We start from the raw sequence: 20,640 nt of genomic DNA, 5'->3' as shown, positions 1-20,640 counted from the left end.
GATATTCAAAAATAAACTGACAACGCCATGGCTAAAAAAAGACAAACAGACAAACAATTATACACAAATCACAACACAGTAAAATCGGCATATCTTAAGAATGTGAAGTACATGTTCATGATGTTTGGTGGTCCGATGATTTTGCTGAAGCATTTTAGTCTATAACCTAATGATCAGATTATTATGATATTTTATATCTTTTTGAACAAAATAACTGCTATAAGGTCAAAAATTATAGAACCCTTCAATATTTGATAAAATTGATTAAATCTCACCATATGTCAGAAATTGCTGACAACATTTGACCCAATTTTGTCTTTATTTATTGTTGTTAATAATTAATAAAAAGATAATTGAATTTAATTATGCATGAACTAGTTATGCTATACATCAAAAATACCATAGTAACCCTAAAAAGCACTCTAACTAACATGTAACAGGCTATTATTTGAACTTGGAATTATTATACGACCGCAAAAATTTAAATTTTTCGTCGTATATTGCTATCACGTTGGCGTCGTCGTCGTCGTCCTGCGTCGTCGTCGTCCGAATACTTTTAGTTTTCGCACTCTAACTTTAGTAAAAGTGAATAGAAATCTATGAAATTTTAACACAAGGTTTATGACCACAAAAGGAAGGTTGGGATTGGTTTTGGGAGTTTTGATCCCAACATTTTAGGAATTAGGGGCCAAAAAGGGCCCAAATAAGCATTTTCTTGGTTTTCGCACTATAACTTTAGTTTAAGTAAATAGAAATCTATGAAATTTTGACACAAGGTTTATGACCACAAAATGAAGGTTGGGATTGATTTTGGGAGTTTTGGTTCCAACAGTTTAGGAATAAGGGGCCAAAAAGGGGCCCAAATAAGCATTATTCTTGGTTTTCGCACAATAACTTTAGTATAAGTAAATAGAAATCAATGAAATTTAAACACAAGGTTTATGACCACAAAAGGAAGGTTGGGATTGATTTTGGGAGTTGAGGTCCGAACAGTTTAGGAATTAGGGGCCAAAAAGGGGCCCAAATAAGCATTTTTCTTGGTTTTTGCACCATAACTTTAGTATAAGTAAATAGAAATCTATGAAATTTAAACACAAGGTTTATGACCATAAAATTTTTGGTCCCGTTTTTAAATTGGTCAACATAAAGGTCCAAAGGGTCCAAAATTAAACTTAGCTTGATTTTAACAAAAATTGAATTCTTGGGCTTCTTTGATATGCTGAATCTAAACATGTACGTACTTAGATTTTTGATTATGGGCCCAGTTTTCAAGTTGGTCCAAATCAGGATCCAAAATTATTATATTAAGTATTGTGCAATAGCAAGAAATTTTCAATTGCAGAGTATTCAGCAATAGCAAGAAATCTTCAATTGCACAGTATTGTGCAATAGCAAGAAATTTTCAATTACACAGTATTGAGCAATAGCAAGAAATCTTCAATTGCACAGTATTGTGCAATAGCAAATATTTTCAATTGCACAGTATTGCGCAATAGCAAGAAATATGTAATTGCACAATATTGTGCAATAGCAAGAAATTTTCAATTGATTGGAGTTATCTTTCTTTGTCCAGAATAGTAGTTGAATCAACTTAAATCATTGTTTTATACAATATACAATGTATATTCACTTTTACTACCAACTGATAAATTAAAACAATCTTTACCATTCAGTGATAACAAGCACTTGTTTTACATTTTAATATTTTATGATGTATTTAAATGAGTAGTTATTGCTATTTCTTCAATTTTTTTGAGAGGATTAATATTCAACAGCATAGTGAATTGCTCAAAGGCAAAACAAACATTTTAAGTTCATTAGACCACATTCATTCTGTGTCAGAAACCTATGCTGTGTCAACTATTTAATCACAGTCCAAATTTAGAGCTGAATCCAGCTTGAAAGTTGTGTCCATACTTGCCTCAACTGTTCAGGGTTCAACCTCTGCGGTCGTATAAAGTTGCGCCCTGCGGAGCATCTGGTTTTTTAATTATGGAATTTGCAAAATTTCTTGTGTTTAAAATTTTTAATAAATTCCATGTTTATTTGGTATATGATCTTTTGAGCGGTTAATAACACTTTCCATACAATATATTTTGGTTAAATAGTGTTGTGCGTGGCACAGTACATTCTATTAAAAATATACTATTTTCTTTGTAATAGAAAGTGCTGTGCGCAGCACAGAACATTTCAGTACAGAATAAACATGGAATTTATCAAAAATTTCAATAACAAGAAATCAAGCAAATTCCATAATTAAAAATAATTCCAAGTTCAAATAATAGCCTGTCATGTACAGTACACTTAAAGTGATTCTGTTAAAAAACTAGTATCTATGATGAGTTTACAACAGCTGGGTTGATGCCACTGCTGGTGGAGGTTTGTAGCAATGTCCCTTGCTATTATCAGCACCTGATCTAGGTTCAAAACTTCTGTGTTGACAGTGTATTATCATTGATTAGGGGTCCACAGCCCCAACCTCCTTTTCCATACATGTAGGATGCCTGTAGCAAGGTAAAATTTCTGTCCCAATCCAATTTATCCTCATTTTCCAGTAGCAGTCCATATATCCTCAACCATTATCCTAAAGGACCTCTATTACGGACCTACCTATTTTGTTATTTATTAAGTTGTTCTTGTAATTTGAACATGCATGCACTATTTGCCACTGGACATCATGGGACCAACAATCAATGATCAATGATATGGTCATAATTATACTTAATATTTTAAAAGAGTTTTTTTCCCTGGAATTTTTTTTTTTTCTTTAAATATGTAATTTCTGCTTTTTTTGTACCCTTTCCTAATAAAAAATATTGAAGATTAAAGAATACTGCAAATATGATACCATTAAACAAAAAATAATACTACAAATACGGTATGACAACAGCAAATATATTATTAACATGCATTTACATACGATAATTAGATCTGACTCTTTGTAATGATATATGTTAGCAATTAAATCATCACAATTATGATCTTAATATTGATAATTATCTATGATTATTATCATGATCATCTCTTTGATAAACAGTTTGATTTATCAATAGGTTAAAGGTCAGTGTCATCAAAAATATTAATTTTGGAATCAACAGGTGTCTTAAACTTCAAAACGAAATTGATCTTAGGATTTTGAGACTTTAACTTGACATTTTGTATGTTCCTGTCCCAAATTATAGGAACCTGTAGTTCAGTGGTTGTCATTTGTCATTTGTCGCTATCTGTCATATTTGTTTTTATTTATTATGTTTTGTACATAAGTCAGACCATTATTTTATTTAATTGAATTGAATGTGTAAAATATTTTCTGGAAAAAGCTTAAAGACATCATATGGATTGTTTAAAGCAACACAGAAAGAAAAAATATAGAATTTAATGTTTTAAGTAAACCAATTTTTGTGAGCGATTGATCTACGATTTGTGAGAAAATGAGGGAACAGGAATATTTTCTGTATATGATAACTGTATATAGGATAACCCATTGGTAGCCTGTGGCTGTTGTCTGCTCTTATGTGGGGTTGTACAGTCTCTTTGACATATTCCCCATTATTAATTTTATGATAAACAATAAATTCTTTTTTGTTTTTTACAGGGAGTTATACAAGAACTGAAATATTACACAAATCCTGCAAAAGCTGAGGAATTAGACTGTTTGGTAAGTATGCTGATATATTGTCCAATATGTCCAGAAAGTTAAGGGGCCTAGGTGGCCTTATGTGGTCTTAGTAGTTACTACTGTTATCATTAGCCAGTCAACACGGGGGTTGTGAGTTCAAACCCAGCTGTTGGAGGGCATCCGACTCCAATCTTAATTGTCTAGGATTGTCAGTTTTCCTATCAAAGGTAGTGGTTTTCTCCTGCCACTCTGGCTTCCTACACCAATAAAAACTGGCCGCCACGAAATAACCTACATGGGGTGCTTTAAAGTGGTGTAAAAAACACAAAAATCAAATCAAATCCAGAAAGTTAGAAATGCATCAATGTCAGATGGAAGTTAAACAAAGATATTGTGATGTCATCATCATATTGTGATGTCATCATCACACATTTTGGGTTTACTTTTTACTGCACACTTATTCATTTGGGCGATTTAGTACCTCTGGAGAGTATTGGATCCAGCCGAGGATTGTCGATTGCTATTACAGATATTTATATGTTCACCTCTATTACAGAAAAATATACTAAAGTTACTTGCTGAAACTTAAATAATCACCACCCAAGGCCTCTCAAATTCGATACATGTACAAATAAAGATAAGAATACAACAAACAAAACAGTGGCGGATCCAGCCATTTTAAAAGGGGGGGGGGGGGGGGGGGGTCCTAACCCAGAGTAAAGGGAGGGGTTCCAACTATATGCTCCCATTCAAATGCATTGATTGGCCAAAAAAAAGGGGGGGTTCCAACAAGGATTTGTACAGTAAGATCTTATAAGCTGAGTTAGCTAGAATATCAAGCCTTTGTACAGTAAGATCTTATAAGCTGAGTTAGCTAGAATATCAAGCCTTTGTACAGTAAGATCTTATAAGCTGAGTTACTAGAATATCAAGCCTGTATATAGCCCTGCTGTTGACTTAAGTACGAACTTTGTAGAGTTTGAGTATATGTAACTTTTCAAAGTGTTTGGTACAATGCTAAATAAGTAAAATGTAGAAATACTAGGAAATTTTATTGTGTGTCAATTATTTATACTGTGCTTAAATTTATTGAATTTTTTTTTTTAAATTCAGGTGTTGAAAAATCTTCAAAGTTATTGACATCTTGATCTTGATACATTTTTTAATGCTAATCTTGAACTTCATATTTTCAGAGTTTGGACAGTGGATCAGGATCAGGAGATAAAGATGATGATGAAGATCGTTTTAAACCAGTTATTACTCTGGTAAGATTGGGAGAATATGGATAGTAAAATGATTAGACTTGGGAGAATTTAAACTTCATAAAACTGAACAATAGAGATATAGTGTATATGTCAACGAGACAGTGAGAAGAGGCTAATAGGGGCTATAAAAAAGATTACTGTAAACCAACTTATTTTCGCGAGCGATTTATTTTCGCGACTTTCACGAGTAGAAAATTAACGCGAATATGTAAAACTCAGATCTTTCCGTATTAAACTATATCCAGAAATTAGAAAATCGCGAAATTAAATAGCCGTGAAATAGTTTACAAAGGGTAAAACGCGAAATAAAGTATCCACGAACATAAGTTGGTTTACAGTAAGTGAAAGAAGCACACACATCCTGGGGCATCTCTGTCCAGAAGAAAGTAGACAAAAAAACTAAACAGCAATCCCCCAAAAAACATAGAAAACAAATCATAGTGATTTATATGAAGAATCCTAGTAAAAACATGGGTGAACTAACGTTCTTCAGTAGGAAAAAGGATAAAATGTTTTGAATTGTTTCATATTTAGCATGCCAGGGTCTTTAACAGTTAACTATAAGGTTATAGGTCTTGCACATCATTGGCGGCTTTTTTTTAACAGTGACCAGTAGTTCCTTATCTTTTGAAATTTTGGTCATTGACAGATAGCTATCTGCATCACTGGCAATCTAACCACATCTCCTTATTTTAATACATGTACTACATATATGTTACTTTTGACAATTATGAGAATGTTGACATTTTCACCGTTACAAAGCCTCTGTCTAATTTGTATCTCCCTTTCAGCAATAGGTTAGATAGTGAATGACAAGGGCGTCTCAGATAAAGAATATTCTGTTGACTATTATCACTTTAAATCTTGACTAATGTGTTAAGTTATTTTTTGCTGATGGGGAGATGTACTTGATTTTTTACAAGTTGGTTGATTTTAAGCTCACCTGGTCATTAAAGTTTATAGGGTTGGTTTAATTTGCTCTGCTTGTCACAAATGTTTACATGTTGCTTTGTTTTTTTTTACAGCCAAATGTTAAAAAAAGAATCATTAGAAAGTCATTAAGGATGATTTGAATAAAATTTCAATGAGAAATTACTTTTTCAGTCTAGGTTTTAAAAGTTCAATGAAGTTCAAATTCTATGCAGGCTTGTATGCAGCTTTTAAGGGTGGCTTAAATTCAGTAAATCCAATATTCATGAAAATATTAATTCTCTTTGAACCACAAAATTAGATCACCCACAAAAATAGATATATATCCACCATGTTTGTAAAAATTTTGCTTATCAGAAATTTATCAGTAATTGTCAGTTTGGTATGAAGCATTCCATATCTTTCTTTCAGCCACCACCAACAGCTAAACCAGGAGAGAAAGGAGAAAAGGGAGATGTTGGAGAACCAGGCAAAGATGGAAAGGATGGTAAAGATGGAGAAAAGGGAGAAAAGGGAGATATGGGACCAGTTGGTCCAGTTGGTCCCCCTGGTCCTCCACCATCACTTACACCACCACCACCAGAGATGCTGGAAGACATGATGGGTGCTAAAGGTAAGGCATAAGATTACTACATTGATAATACAGCAAGATAATTGCAATGGTCCATGACCTAATGAATAAGACTTCTCACCAGATATGTCCTAACATGAGCAACAGGACAGGTGCCACATGTGGAGTACTGATTACCCTTCCATAGCACCAAAGATCAAGACTGTATTTTTTTTTGGGTGAAGGGAGGGAGAGGGGGAACAATGAAAGTCAAGTTTATAAGGAAAATCAGTATTGTTCAGTAAGGGAGGGTTATCCTGTGTTAAAATATGTCTACATTTCTTTCGGTAATGTTGGTTTCCCTCCCCTAGACATCTACATGCCCTTGTCATCAGACAAGCAGATGTTGATGTTTTTGACAGTCTATCACTATCTATGTACAATCTTTATGCTAATGTAGGTTATCTGTTAGCATTAGATTGTATTATGGTGGATGTTCAGACCGTACCTTCTAGAACATTGCTGCTTGTATTTGAAAAACAAAGACATACTTAACTATTTAGTATATATAAAAATAAGATATGGTATGATTGCCAATGAAACAACTCTCCACGAGACCAAATGACATAGAAATTAACAACTATAGGGCACTGTATGGCCTTCAACAAAAAGCAAAAACCCATACCATATAGTCATTTTTAAAAAACCCATACCATTTAGTCAACTTTAAAGAACCTATAATTAGAAATTTAAATAAGTTCAAACAAGAAAACTGAAGGCCTAATTAAGGTGGTACCCAACACCTTCACTAAAATTAATTTGACTCGTTTAATTTTCATCAACTTTTGACAAAGTATTTACTTCAACCCTTTGACAAAAATATAAATTAAAAATTTCTAAAAAATTTGAACCAACCAATTTATCAGAAAAATTACACTGGTTACATAGCAGTTTGACAAACACTAATTTTGATCATTGAGAAGCTTAATATTCCCTTAACAATATAACATAATTAAAACGTTTAGCTGATTTTACAGAGTTATCTCCCGGTAGTGTTAGGTACCACCTTAATATACAAAATAATGAACAGAAACAAATATCAAGTAAAATAAGACAATAAATGAGAGTCCTTAGTACCATCAGTTATGAAATTAGAAGGAGAGGGGACATGGATAGGACACATATTTAGGTGAGAAAGAGATAACAACAGTAATGTAGCACTACAATAGACTCCAAAAGTGAAAAGAGCTTGAGCATGGCCAAAAACTACAATGATAAGAACAACAAAGAGAAAGAAAGAACCCCTGATGGACGGACTAGTCAGAACTATAACAGAACAGCTGCACAAGATTGAAAAGGGTGGAATGATAGTTTGGAGTCCTTATGAGACTTCTGGAGCAGAGAGAATTAAGGCAAAGGCTAAAATTCACAATGTCTTCCAATTTATTTGTAAGAGTTGTCTCACTTGGGTAAAAGAAAAGTACAAATGCATTTAAAGCACTTAAATGAAAATTTATTTAAAAGTGTAACTATGTTATTAAAAAAAAGACACATTCAGATTTTAAAAACAATTTATTTGTTTATTGATTAATTTTGTTTACGAATACTGTATTTTTAGGTGAAAGAGGAGAGACTGGTCCAAGAGGAGAACAAGGAGAGACTGGAATTGATGGATTCCCTGGTCAGAAAGGAGAACAAGGAGACCCAGGAAATAATGGTCCAGAAGGTCCAGCTGGAATCCAAGGTCCAAAGGGAGACCCAGGGGATAGGGTATGTGTCTCCATCAAAAACCAGAAATATTTTGTTTTATTCAATTACATGTACTATACACAAAAAACGTAGTAATTATTTTGAGTCAAACACCAGCTTCCTGTTTATCTATGTAGCGGGGTTGCTTCCCCTTAATACAGGTAGAACATATATAGCCAGTCTTAATCAACTGAGCTAGGGAATCGATTCTTTGGCTCAGTGGGTTAACGCACTGACTGTCACGCAGACGACCGGGGTTCGAATCCCGGTGGTGACAATATGAATTTGTAGAGTAGATACGTGCTCTCCAGTTACAGCTATAAATTTATTATTATTCAAGGGTTACTAATTTATGTGAATTTCTTTGGTACAGGTTTCAAATGTTCAACAAATTAAAAAAAAATTATGAAGTTGTTTGCAGACTTTGACAAAACCATGAAATCATATATCCTCAAGAGGGAAGTTTTCCGCAATACACGAAAATAGGTACTCACAAAAATATATGAATCCACAGTATCTATGATATGAAAATAACAAGTAGTTATGAGGGTGGATAGGAGGGGTCCTGATCCCGAAATCCCGGGCTTGAAAAAACGAAATCCCGAAATCCTGGGCTTAAAAACACAAAATCCTGAGGTCCGAAATTTGCAAAAAAGAGTTCCCTGATCCCGAAAGGGTCAATCCAGAAATCCCGAGCTTAAAAACACCCGATCCCGGAATCTCGATAAAGGTCCTATCCCCCCTCAGTTATGCTTAGAACAACAAACTTTGCATTTGAGTTATCCTTGGCACTGTATATATTATTCTATTCCTCAAAAAATTTCACAAATATGATATTGATAATATTATTTTATCAGGGATTGCCAGGAATTGGGCAAGTTGGACCTCAAGGTGACCCTGGTTTGCCTGCTTCAGTAAACACCCAGGAGATTGTCGACATCATTTTATCTCAAGTGCACATGGATCAAGGACAGAAAGGTGAAAAGGGGGAGACAGGAGAACGTGGAGAAAATGGTAGTGATGGAAGCGACGGAAGAGAAGGTATCCCAGGTAGAGATGGTTTGCCTGGACTTGATGGAGTAAAGGTACAAATTCAATTAAGTCTTTTTAAGTCATTTTTTTTCTGTTTGTTTTATTTGCTTTGTTTTTATCCATTTAATGGTCAGTTTTTCTTCAACTGATTTTTCATTACTTTTCGTTTTAGCCATTAGATTGTCTATTTTTCCTCAACTGTTTTTTTCATTTTTTGCTCCTGTCTTTTTTGTCAAGGCTGCCATTAAACTCTATAAAGAGGGAGCAATTCAACATTTCTTTGTTGAAATTGTTTCAAAATTGAAAGTTTTTCTTTCAAAGGGAATGAGGCTAGGTGTCATACTAATCAATTTCCACTTATTTTTTAGGGTGAAAAAGGTGACACTGTTGTTGGACCTGAGGGACCAAGAGGTTTAGTTGGACCACAAGGTGAAAATGGACTACCAGGAAGTAATGGAGTAGCAGGACCTGTTGGACCAATGGGACCTCCTGGACCTCCAGGAATCCCAGGTCCAGGTGGACTTAATATTGAAGGTAGAATTTATCAGATGTATAGAAACTTTGATATTAGGCCCGTTTCAGTTGTTTTTGAGACCCATTGGTGGCCTTAGGATGTTTTCTGCTATTTTCAGATATATGCCCAGATTTCAATTTGCTGAACATTAAAATATGATAGTGGCGATAATGCAAGGTGTCCTATGGACATATATTCATAAAAATAAGAAGATGTGGTATAAGTGTCAATCAGACAACCCTCCATTCAAGTCATAATGTGTTAAAAGTGAACAACTATAGGTCATAGTACAGCTTTCAACACAGAGCCATGGCTATAACACCAAATAGTACGCATTTGAAGGCCCCCAAAACGACTAGTATAAGACAGTTCAATTTGGAAAACCAATGGTCTCATCTATATATTTGTAACAATCTTCAAATTGGTAAGGGCTTAATTGACAGAGTGGCTATTTCCTGCATTACTAGCCTATTACCACTGAGGTTGTGAGTTCGAATCCCACATGTGGCAGGTGGGTTCCATTTTAATCTGAATTGAGTATGATTGCCAATTTTCCCTGCTATTGTTTTCTTTCTTTGAGCTCTGTCTTCCTCCACAAATAAAACTGGACATTGAAATATGACCAATAGTGTTAATAATGGTGTTAAAGCCCAAAAATCAATTCAATCAAATCTGTTTTGATTGTTTATTAAATTATAAAGTTTTGACTTGCGCATGATTAGGAAAAAAGTTGCTGTAAATATCTCACAAATTTGATACTCACAAATGTATTTATACTTTTCCTTTGGTACAAAATCATATAATTTCTGTATATAATTATTTATTTTGATAACTTTAGGTTCTGGAGATGGAGATGGAGAACCTGGACTGCCAGGCCCACCTGGTCCAGTGGGTCCCATGGGCCCACAAGGAATACAAGGTGTAGTAGGTCCAATGGGTCCTGCTGGACATAAGGGAGAAGCTGGAATTATTGGTACCCCAGGTATTCCTGGACTCCCTGGAACACCTGGAACTCCTGGAGTTTTTGCTGGAAACATGTCGGAAATGATTGGAAAACCTGGAAAGGATGGTGCTCCTGGTCTTCAAGGAGAACCTGGTTTACCTGTAAGTAAAAAAGAACCGGTCTACTGTAAAACAAAAATAATGTGTATTCATTCATTTTCATGGGTGCAGTTTCCTGGATTGAGGAAAAGTTGCATATTGGATATTTGATACAGTGGTTTTTCCTAGGGCTGCACATGCCTGCCAACTTTTCAAAATGCCCATGGGGGTTTTGCTGGCAAGATGGCTGTCATAGTCCTGAAAAACCTTCAAGGGGCCTTCAAATACATTTTAATGTTGTGTTTTGGCTTCTTCTTACTTTTATAAGCCTCATGTCATTGTAAAATTAATTGTTTTGTTTAAAATTGTGGACAAAATTGCTCATTCAAAATTTCAATTTGGGAGCCTCCATGGGGGAAATCCCCCACAAATAGTGACAGTTGGCAGCCTGCATTCCAGCCTATAGATAATTTATAATTTGTTGAATAGTTCAATTCTTGGTTTACCTATACCTGCGAAATACATGACATTTTGTATTCCACAAATAAAAGTGAATCCATGCGATCTTATTCCTGTATAAAAAAAAAGAAAGGAAATTTATTGGTTTACCTTAGAGGATTTTTAGTTTAAAATGAAATTTTAGAGTAATTGCCCATAGCCATGAAATGTTGATTTTTTACTTCATACTTATGCATTTTAATTATTTTCATCTCATAAACTATCATAGCTATGTTAAATATACTAGTAATTGCAAATTGATAAGCAACAAAAGAAATAGTTTTTAATTGCCGATAAAACTTCTGATTAGAAGAGTAGCTATTTTTTCACCAAATGAGCAAAGCAATGTGTGCCTCTTTTTATTTGATGGTTTTGTGTATCTTTTAATTGACTGTGTTAAAAGATCACCAGTCAAATTTATTTGTTACCATCAAATCACTAGTTGATTTCTGCAAATTTTCAAATACAACACTTTTATCCTCTAAATCCCTATTATTTTAAAACCATATTCAGCTGTATTGGAATAATAATCAGCTTTTATAGAAATCATTATTCATTCATATTTCTTCTAGATTTTTTTTATCTATAATATAAAGTTTTGATTCTAACATTTTATTAAGATATATTAAGTATATTTTTATAAATATGCTTACAATGGATAGAACTGAACAGGTAACCAGACCACATTTTGTTTATTGTTACCTCCCCTTTTCAGTTTTGCTTATGGTGCTAATTGCTATTTAGAACCTGGGATATATATATGTTGTACTGTAATTGTATCTTAAGATTAGAAACTTGAACTTTGTATTATTTTGAATCTTGTTTTTCTCAAGTCTGGCTATGGTTCTTGTTCCTTTTTAGAATAATTTTCATATCTACCATCAACATTTTACTGGTTTCTTTTACATTTTCTTCAATTCTTTTGTTTTTGTCTTTTTCTTTTTTATATTACAATTTACTGTGAAAATAATTGATATTGTGGATATCACTGTGATAAATGTAGAGGTAAATATTTCTAGTTAAAACTAGGCCATGCGCTTCCCCGTAATATTTTATTAGGTTAAGATTTTAAAGCTGATCCCAGCACCATACTTTTCTGAATTGCAATGATGCGACCTTTCCAGCACACCATAGGTATGGTTCCCAGGGGTTAATTTTTCTTGAAACCTTTGAGGAATAATATAATTTATTTAGCTGGAATACATGTGTATTGAAGTTTTTGTGTAAAGGGCAACATTGTTTTACTGGTTTGTGGGTGCTTACACATATTTTGTTCAGTTTTTATCTCCTTCTTTGCTTTTTGTCTTATTTTTATGTGTAAATATTTTAATTTTTTTTCTCTGATATATCTTTGAAATCTTTATTTCAGAATAACAGATATATTTTTTTTTTAATTAAAACTTAGCCATTAATTATGGCCTTTAACAAGAGTACTTGTCAAATGCTGAATGTTTTCTTTTAAGGTGGTACCTAACACTACAGGGAGATAACTCTGTAAAATCATCTAATCGTTTTAATTACATTGTGTTGTTAAGGGAATGTTTAAAGCTTCTCAATGATCAAAATAAGTGTTTGTCAAACTGATATATAACCAGTGTAATTTTTCTGATAAAACGGTTGGTTCAAATTTTTTGAAATTTTTATATTTTTGTAAAAGGGTCAAAGAAAATACTTTGTTAAAATTTCAAGAAAATTAAATGAGCCAAATTAATTTTAGTGAAAGTGTTAGGTACCACCTTATTCAAAATATACAAGACAAAATGACATATAGGAAATTTCTTGCTAAAGGCTTAATCTGGATGACCACTGACTTTAAAAATAAACACTTTTGCTATTTAATAGGTCTTAATGTTAAAAAACATGAGGTCAAATATATTATTAGTCAGGGATAAATGTAATATTTGTATAGGTATTTTTTATTTTATATGCTTAATGTTTCTAAACAATGTTTTAAAAAGATAATATGTAACCTTTATAAAACAAAACCCATCAATCAGCTGTATTTTACAGGTTCAAATGTGAATTAAAAAAAATTTGTAAATAAAAGAAATATTTTATGTATTATAGGGTGAATATGGACCAAGAGGTTTTGATGGACCAGTTGGACCTTCAGGAGATAAAGGGGATAAAGTAAGTCAATTTAATATTTGTTTGTGATTAGGATTGCAGATTTCATTGAAACAAGGTAAAGCAAGATATCTATTACCACTTTTTTGGAGTGTTCATTAAAACCTGATTTTGAAGTTGACAAAAATGAAGAAAAAAGATAAAAAAAATCCTGTATGTAAGGTTATGTTTTAGGAAATTCGCTACTCATTTTCAAAATAACAAGTTTTTCATAACGCTAGAATATAGTGATAGGGAATTAATAAAGGAACTAAAAGAACAAAAATAAAATATAGGTCAATGTACTTGTTTTTCGAGATATTTAAGCCTTTGAAATTTTGGCTGGAAAATGTTCTCTCTTGATTTTTTTTAGCTTTTATATTGACAAGTTTATAAAGTCTTCAAAAACTGTTAAAATGTAACAAAGATTTTATAAGAATTTTACAGATGGCTTATAACTATACATGCAAAAGATTTATAAAAGAAAAATATGGGTCAATGGGCAATTTTTAAGGCATTAAAATGGATAAAACCAGAGGATTCCGAAAATCTGACAAAAATTTCAAAACATGACAAGCAAACATCCTTAATGCAAATTTTTTTTAAATTACGGGCATGTGTAGTGAAATCTATGCATGTATTACATTTCTTTAACCGATCAAAATTTTAATTCTAACTATGACCCTAACAAAAAAAGAGTGAAAAAAACACCCCTGCTAATTATTATAATACCAGTTACAAAATATTGTAATGCCATTTTTTGCATAAAATCGGAACAAAGGATAAACATACAGGTACCTGATTATAAGGGCTTAGAAGATATGTGTTATATGTCGATGAGATGGTACCACAATAATTAACAAAAATAATTAGATATCTAATGATAGTTTGAAAATAATAAAAAATGAGTGGCATATGATTACTGAGAGGGATATTCGAACTCTTAAGCTGGATAAAAAAAACTGACACACCCTGGTTTAAAGAGAAAAAGACAAACAGTCAAACAATAGTTCAAAAAAACATGCAAAAACAACATCGAAAACTAAAGACTAAGCAACACCAACCCTACAAAAAAATGGGGGTGATCTTTGATGCTCCGGAAGGGTTAGCAGATCCAGCTTCACATTCGAAAACTAAAGACTAAGCAACACCAACCCTACAAAAAAATTGGGGTGATCTTTGATGCTCCGGAAGGGTTAGCAGATCCAGCTTCACATTCGAAAACTAAAGACTAAGCAACACCAACCCTACAAAAAACTGGGGGTGATCTCAGATGCTCCGGAAGGGTTAGCAGATCCAGCTTCACATTCGAAAACTAAAGACTAAGCAACACCAACCCTACAAAAAAATTGGGGTGATCTCCGATGCTCCGGAAGGGTTAGCAGATCCAGCTCCACATTCGAAAACTAAAGACTAAGCAACACCAACCCTACAAAAAAATGGGGGGGATCTCAGATGCTCCGGAAGGGTTAGCAGATCCAGCTCCACCTGTTTTACCCATTGTGTTGTTCATGTTAGTATTAACCTGGTTATAAGTCTAATTCTGTAGGTCACATTCATAGGACTAATATGTAAACATTTATTTCCATACAGGGAGATTCTGGAGAACCTGGACCTAGAGGACAAGCTGGTATCAATGGAGAACCTGGAGCAACTGGACCTATTGGTCCACAGGGAATACAGGGTCTGTCTGGAAATGATGGCTCTGTAGGACCTCAGGGTCTACCTGGACCCCCGGGACCTCCTGGATCAGGATATGATGGGCCAAGAAGAGGAGATACTGGTCTTGTTGATATTGTATGTTCTCATATATATTTATAGTGATTATGGTATTTTGTGCAAACTTATCTAGAATTTGTGTAAATAAAACGAAAAGACTTTTTTCTTTTTTTTTTTAAACAATATCTTGATTTTTGTATTAATAAAGTCCTTTACTTATATTTTTTTACCATATATTGTTGTCTTCTATAAAAGACTTCCATGAAATTAACATATACACAGCTACTTTTGCATAGATACTATTTCTGTACTAAAAAAATGCAGTACTGGAAATTTACTTTTAATATTTAGTACTATTTCTGTACTAAAAAAATGCAGTACTGGAAATTTACTTTTAATATTTAGTACTATTTCTTTACTTTAAAACTATTGTAATATTTAGGTACTTGTATTTTACAGTACTTGATTTGTACTAAATATTTTGGTACAGAAATAATACAATATTCCATGTTTGAAAATCATAACTTTAAGAGATTTGAAATAGAAAAACTCAAAATGCTGAAAATGTAACAGTAGTAACCAAAAATGTGTAGTATCTAAATTTCAATTACAAATAAAGTACTGTAAAATACAGGTACCTAAATATTACAATAATTTTAGAGTAACAAAATAGTACTGAATATTAAAAGTAGATTTCCAGTACTACAAATTTTTAGTACAGAAATAGTACCTATACAAAAGTAGCTGTGTAAGATATCTTTACCTGGTTACAATATTTCCCATAAAATTATTTTCACAAAAAGTCATCATCGTTTTTTTTAATTTAGAATTGTCATTAAAGGTAACCTAGAATTTTCTTTTAGAGACAGCATTATCATATTTATATGTTTTTAAATAAATGGTGAAATTGATCTGTATTGTAGGAAGGCTCAGGAGATTGTGGTTGTGAGCCTGGTCTGCCTGGTATACAGGGTCCACAAGGACCATCAGGAAAACAGGGACTTCAGGGTTACGCAGGTATACCTGGAATACCTGGTGAGATTGGACGACAGGGGCCCATTGGAGAACCTGGAGTCAGAGGACCTGCTGGACCAAAGGTAAACAAAAAACTCTCCCAATATACCAGACTTGGCTATATAGCTAGACACACACAAAACATATCTCCTACCTTTTTAAAGAAAAAAATGACGCATACAATCTTTATGAATTACATAATTAATAAATAAAAGTAGGAATGGTTAAAAATATTACAGTGAGTTATGGAATTCAAAAAATGGTCAAAAAACATTCTATAGTATATTTTTGCAAACAAAAAGTGTTCTTAGACACTTGAGATTAATTGCATTTAAACACAGTTTTCCTGAGAAATCTTTGATTGAAAATTTTTTTTGTAGTCATCTGAAATCTTGTTAATTAATTCCATTCTATCAACATTTTAATCCATGGAATTTGAAACTAAAAATGATTGTCTAAAAACAAAACATCTTGAACTTGTTAACATAATCAATTTTCTTTTGAGTTAAAGTAAATGTATAGAGTAATTAATTCTAGTAAATTTTCTCCTGGAACTTCAAATTGTAAATAATTACTTGTAGGGTGATTCTGGTAAAGACGGAATACATGGCACTCCTGGAGAAGAAGGAATCCCCGGAAAACCAGGACTACCAGGCAGACAGGGAGACCCTGGTCTAAATGGACAGAACGGACCAAAGGTAAAGAACTTTATTTGAACTTTGGTGGATATTATTCTCATTGACAATCATACCACATCTTCTTGCTTTTATATTAAGAATTTTCAGAGCTAATTTTCAGAGCTGATTTTCAGAGCTGATTTTCAGAGCTAATTTTCAGAGCTAATTAAAAAAAAAAAAAAAAATCATTTTGAACCCAAATTGCAAGTTATTTAATCTTGTCACGTGGTGTGTTTGCATTTTTTACAATAATATTCTCCTCTGAAGTTATTTGGGCAATTGGAAACCAAATTATAGTTAAAAATATTTGCCAAACAACATGGCTATAGAGGTTAAGTATAGAACATAGGGATCAATTCAAGGTTTTCTTTGGATGATAAAGAAAAAAATTGCTGTAAAGCAGGTTAAATTTAGTGATATCTAGGGCTAAACCTATTTACCAGGTGTAACTTTTATATTGTTCTTGTTTTTGATTCTTTTTTTAAACTAGATTTACCGGAGATTACATCTTTTTTGAAAACTTTGTGAAAAATAAACCTCCTTGCTAAAATTATCCACTCTATTTCATATACATGTTTACATTTTATTTTTACACATATAATATTTATCTTTTGATTTCAGGGAGATACAGGTGAACCAGGCAAAAGTATTCAAGGACCCACAGGAGCAACTGGTTCTCCTGGTGTTCAGGGACCAGCAGGACCCCCAGGTCCACCCGGTAAAACAATTATTGAGACAGACGGTGGCTCAGGAGATATTGATGGCGGTCTTGGTGTTAGAGGACCTGCCCAAAAGGTAAATTAAATATAGAATGTCTGTGTGTATTTTATTATTAATAGGGAACTACCATTTATTTAAACTTCAAGGTGGGGGTTTAGTTTTTTTCCAAAAAAATATTCTGATCCCATACCAAGTTATGTTCAATTTTGAAAAAAAAAATTTGATTGATATAGCCTCATTTTTTTTTTTAAATTAATGGTTCTTGTAACCATTTATTTAAACTTCAAGGTGGGGGTTATGTTTTTTTCTTAAAAAATATTCTGATCCCCAATTCAATGAAAGAAAAATATATGATCAAACAGATGACCAAAATAATATTCTGAATCTAGATTTTCCCCATAACTAATTATGTTGGATTTTGAAAAAATTAATTTGATTGAATCGTGTCAAAAAACTTTTAAAAAAAATTCCAGCTGACTGAGACAAAAAATCCTAACCCCCTCTTGAAAGTTAAATGGTTGCTCTGTAATTGGTCAAACTAAAGACTTTAAAATTGGTATTTCATTCTTTTCGGCTTAGCATGCAGCATTAAGTTGTAAGAGCAAAGAATGATCAGATTTGAGTCAGAACAATAATGTGTCATGGACAGCACTTAAATGCACATGACTTTATTCATACACCAGAATAACTATCACAACGTTTTCTAACGTAAAATTAATTTTACTTACTTCTTCATTTTATTTCAATGCCCCCAAAACAGACTCGCTTGAAATTCTTGCTAATAAATTCAGTATAAAAAAATAATTCTATATATATATATATTTTCTATTCTGTACGTTCCAGGGAGACAAAGGAGATGATGGAGCTACAGGACCTGCCGGACCACGAGGTGTTGATGGTGTCCCAGGAATTCCAGGGGAACCTGGAAGCCCTGGTCTCCCTGGATTACAAGGACTTCGAGGAGAAGATGGCCTGGTTGGATTGAGAGTAAGATAACAAAATAATTGCAGCAAATAATAAACTTTCGATCACAACAGAAAAAACTAGAGATAATTGTAAAATAAAAACTGCACCACATAAAACAGTACACCTAGTTAGGAATTAAAAAAACTTTTTATAGCAAGGATTTATAGTGTTAACAGTTATTTTCAATGAAAATGATGATAGAATTACCAATATGACAGTATGATAAAAACCAAAAAAAAGTGATTTGTTTTTCTTAACTAAGTAACAAATTAAGACAAAACATGTTAAAAAAGTCTTTACCTTTGAATTAATTTTAGGGATCTGATGGTAAAGATGGCAAAGACGGTGAAGCTGGCCCTGAAGGACCGTCTGGACCACCTGGTGTCAATGGAGAAAAAGGAGAACGTGGATTACCTGGCCCAATTGGTGTCCTGCCTGATGGTGTAACTGGGGGTGTAGGTGTCAAGGTAAGGATACCAGTTTATATGAATATGATACTGGTTTCAGTTTCTTCAGGAGTTACTTAAGGAATGATTGTAATATTTTTTCTGTCTATGAAGAAATAACATAAAAATTTGGTGCAGACTGAATACCGCGCGTAGCAGGTTATTTAACAGTGTGCACCACATTTTTTATGTTATTTCGAATAGACAGAAAAATTATTTTAGTCATTTCTGATAATTTAATTCTAAATTCCATTTTAAAACGTAGAAAACGATGAAAAACATTGATGACGTCACGGTCACATGACTAAATTATGTCTATGGGCTGATAACAAAATAACGTCAGCCAATCAGAAGATGTGTTACATCCAAAATTAAATTATTCACATATATTGAAATGATTAAATATTGATAAATCATAAAAGCAAGCAGCTATAGGCTTTATTCGGAATGTTTCTAGTTTTTCATTTGTTATAGAAGATTATTCCTCATTAGCTATTAATGGAGCACTTTTCTTCCAGAAATATTTTTTTTGAATTAAAAACATTAATTTCTGAAAAGTTTTGTTCCCTTCAATGGCTTGCAAATTATGAATTGAAAAATAGCGTCAGTTGTAAAATTTAAAACAAACTTGAAAATGAAAATAGAATTTTTATACATATGAAGTGCTTTAATAGATTAATTCAATCAAAAGACAATTAAATACTAATAAACATACATTGAACGAGAACGAATGAATTTGATCTATGACACAATATTAATACTATATTATTGTAAATTGTCTATCACCATAAATCATTTATATTTTTATACTTCACGCAGGGAGAAAAGGGTGATACTGGAGAACCTGGACCAATGGGACCAGAAGGCCCTCAAGGACCAGTTGGACCAAGAGGATTCAGAGGTCCGAAAGGAGACATAGGAATGACTGGATTACCTGTAAGTTTAGTTTACAGTGAAAATATTTGATTATTGTAGGACTGTTTGAAAAATGACAGTCAATGGAATATAATGAATGACATCACATTTTCATTTAAAATATAGTGGGTTATTTTCGAGAGTATAAAATTTTGTGATTTTCAATTGAATAAGGTATACAAATATTTTTTTTTTTATTATTGTGTATTCAAGATTGAATCAGTACCTTTGTATAATCATTTTTAAATTGGGCGGAATTTATTTTAGCAATTTTGTTCTATCCGCGAAAATAAGCAAACAATTTACACCCTGCGAAAATAACCCTCTATGCTGCGAGTATTACACATCAATAGAATTCATAGAAATACATTTATTAAGGGCTATTCCAGAAAAAAATGTATGGGGGGGTTGGAACTTGGAAGGCACATTATATTAATAATACATAGGTGATGGGAATCAGAGCAACTTTTCACACTATAATGCACTATAATACTGAATTACAATTGTCTGGGTGGCGGGTGCTGACAAAAACTGCCTTCCAACCCCCCCATACATTTTTTTCTGGAATAGCCCTAAGTAAATTTTCAATAAAATGCACTAAAAGTTATGACAAGATCTTAATTTTCTTCATGAAATACAAACTATTATGCTTATGTTATAATTCATAGTTTGACATCATGAACTTAGTTTAATACATGTATATGAACTGTGAATGTATTACCAATGAAATCAGACTTAACATCAAATTTTGAATACTCAGGTACACTACATTTATTAAGTAATTAATCCAAAAGTGGTCAATAATGTAATCTTTAACTTTATGATGACTACTAAAGTGATTTTATATGAATTTGGTTATATACTTACCATGAAATTACA

General features: G+C 32.8%; 1 protein-coding gene across 6 annotated transcripts in view; it reads left to right on the top strand.

Moving 5' to 3' along the window:
- LOC143059737 (uncharacterized) overlaps window positions 1–20,640 on the top strand; it is a 122,219-nt gene that overhangs the window by 80,751 nt on the left and 20,828 nt on the right. For all 6 annotated transcript variants that reach the window (XM_076233286.1, XM_076233285.1, XM_076233282.1 and 3 more), the window contains 15 exons: window positions 3,596–3,658; window positions 4,813–4,884; window positions 6,226–6,427; window positions 7,983–8,134; window positions 8,971–9,198; window positions 9,514–9,679; window positions 10,498–10,763; window positions 13,266–13,328; window positions 14,898–15,101; window positions 15,947–16,120; window positions 16,619–16,735; window positions 17,336–17,509; window positions 18,278–18,421; window positions 18,718–18,867; window positions 19,666–19,782. In XM_076233286.1, coding sequence (XP_076089401.1) covers window positions 3,596–3,658; window positions 4,813–4,884; window positions 6,226–6,427; window positions 7,983–8,134; window positions 8,971–9,198; window positions 9,514–9,679; window positions 10,498–10,763; window positions 13,266–13,328; window positions 14,898–15,101; window positions 15,947–16,120; window positions 16,619–16,735; window positions 17,336–17,509; window positions 18,278–18,421; window positions 18,718–18,867; window positions 19,666–19,782 — 2,292 coding nt within the window. The remainder of the gene's footprint in view (window positions 1–3,595; window positions 3,659–4,812; window positions 4,885–6,225; window positions 6,428–7,982; window positions 8,135–8,970; window positions 9,199–9,513; window positions 9,680–10,497; window positions 10,764–13,265; window positions 13,329–14,897; window positions 15,102–15,946; window positions 16,121–16,618; window positions 16,736–17,335; window positions 17,510–18,277; window positions 18,422–18,717; window positions 18,868–19,665; window positions 19,783–20,640) is intronic.

This window comes from Mytilus galloprovincialis, chromosome 14 (assembly GCF_965363235.1).
Source record: "Mytilus galloprovincialis chromosome 14, xbMytGall1.hap1.1, whole genome shotgun sequence".
Classification (NCBI taxonomy): Eukaryota; Metazoa; Mollusca; class Bivalvia; order Mytilida; family Mytilidae; genus Mytilus; species Mytilus galloprovincialis.
This window is presented reverse-complemented; position numbering and strand designations above follow the sequence as displayed.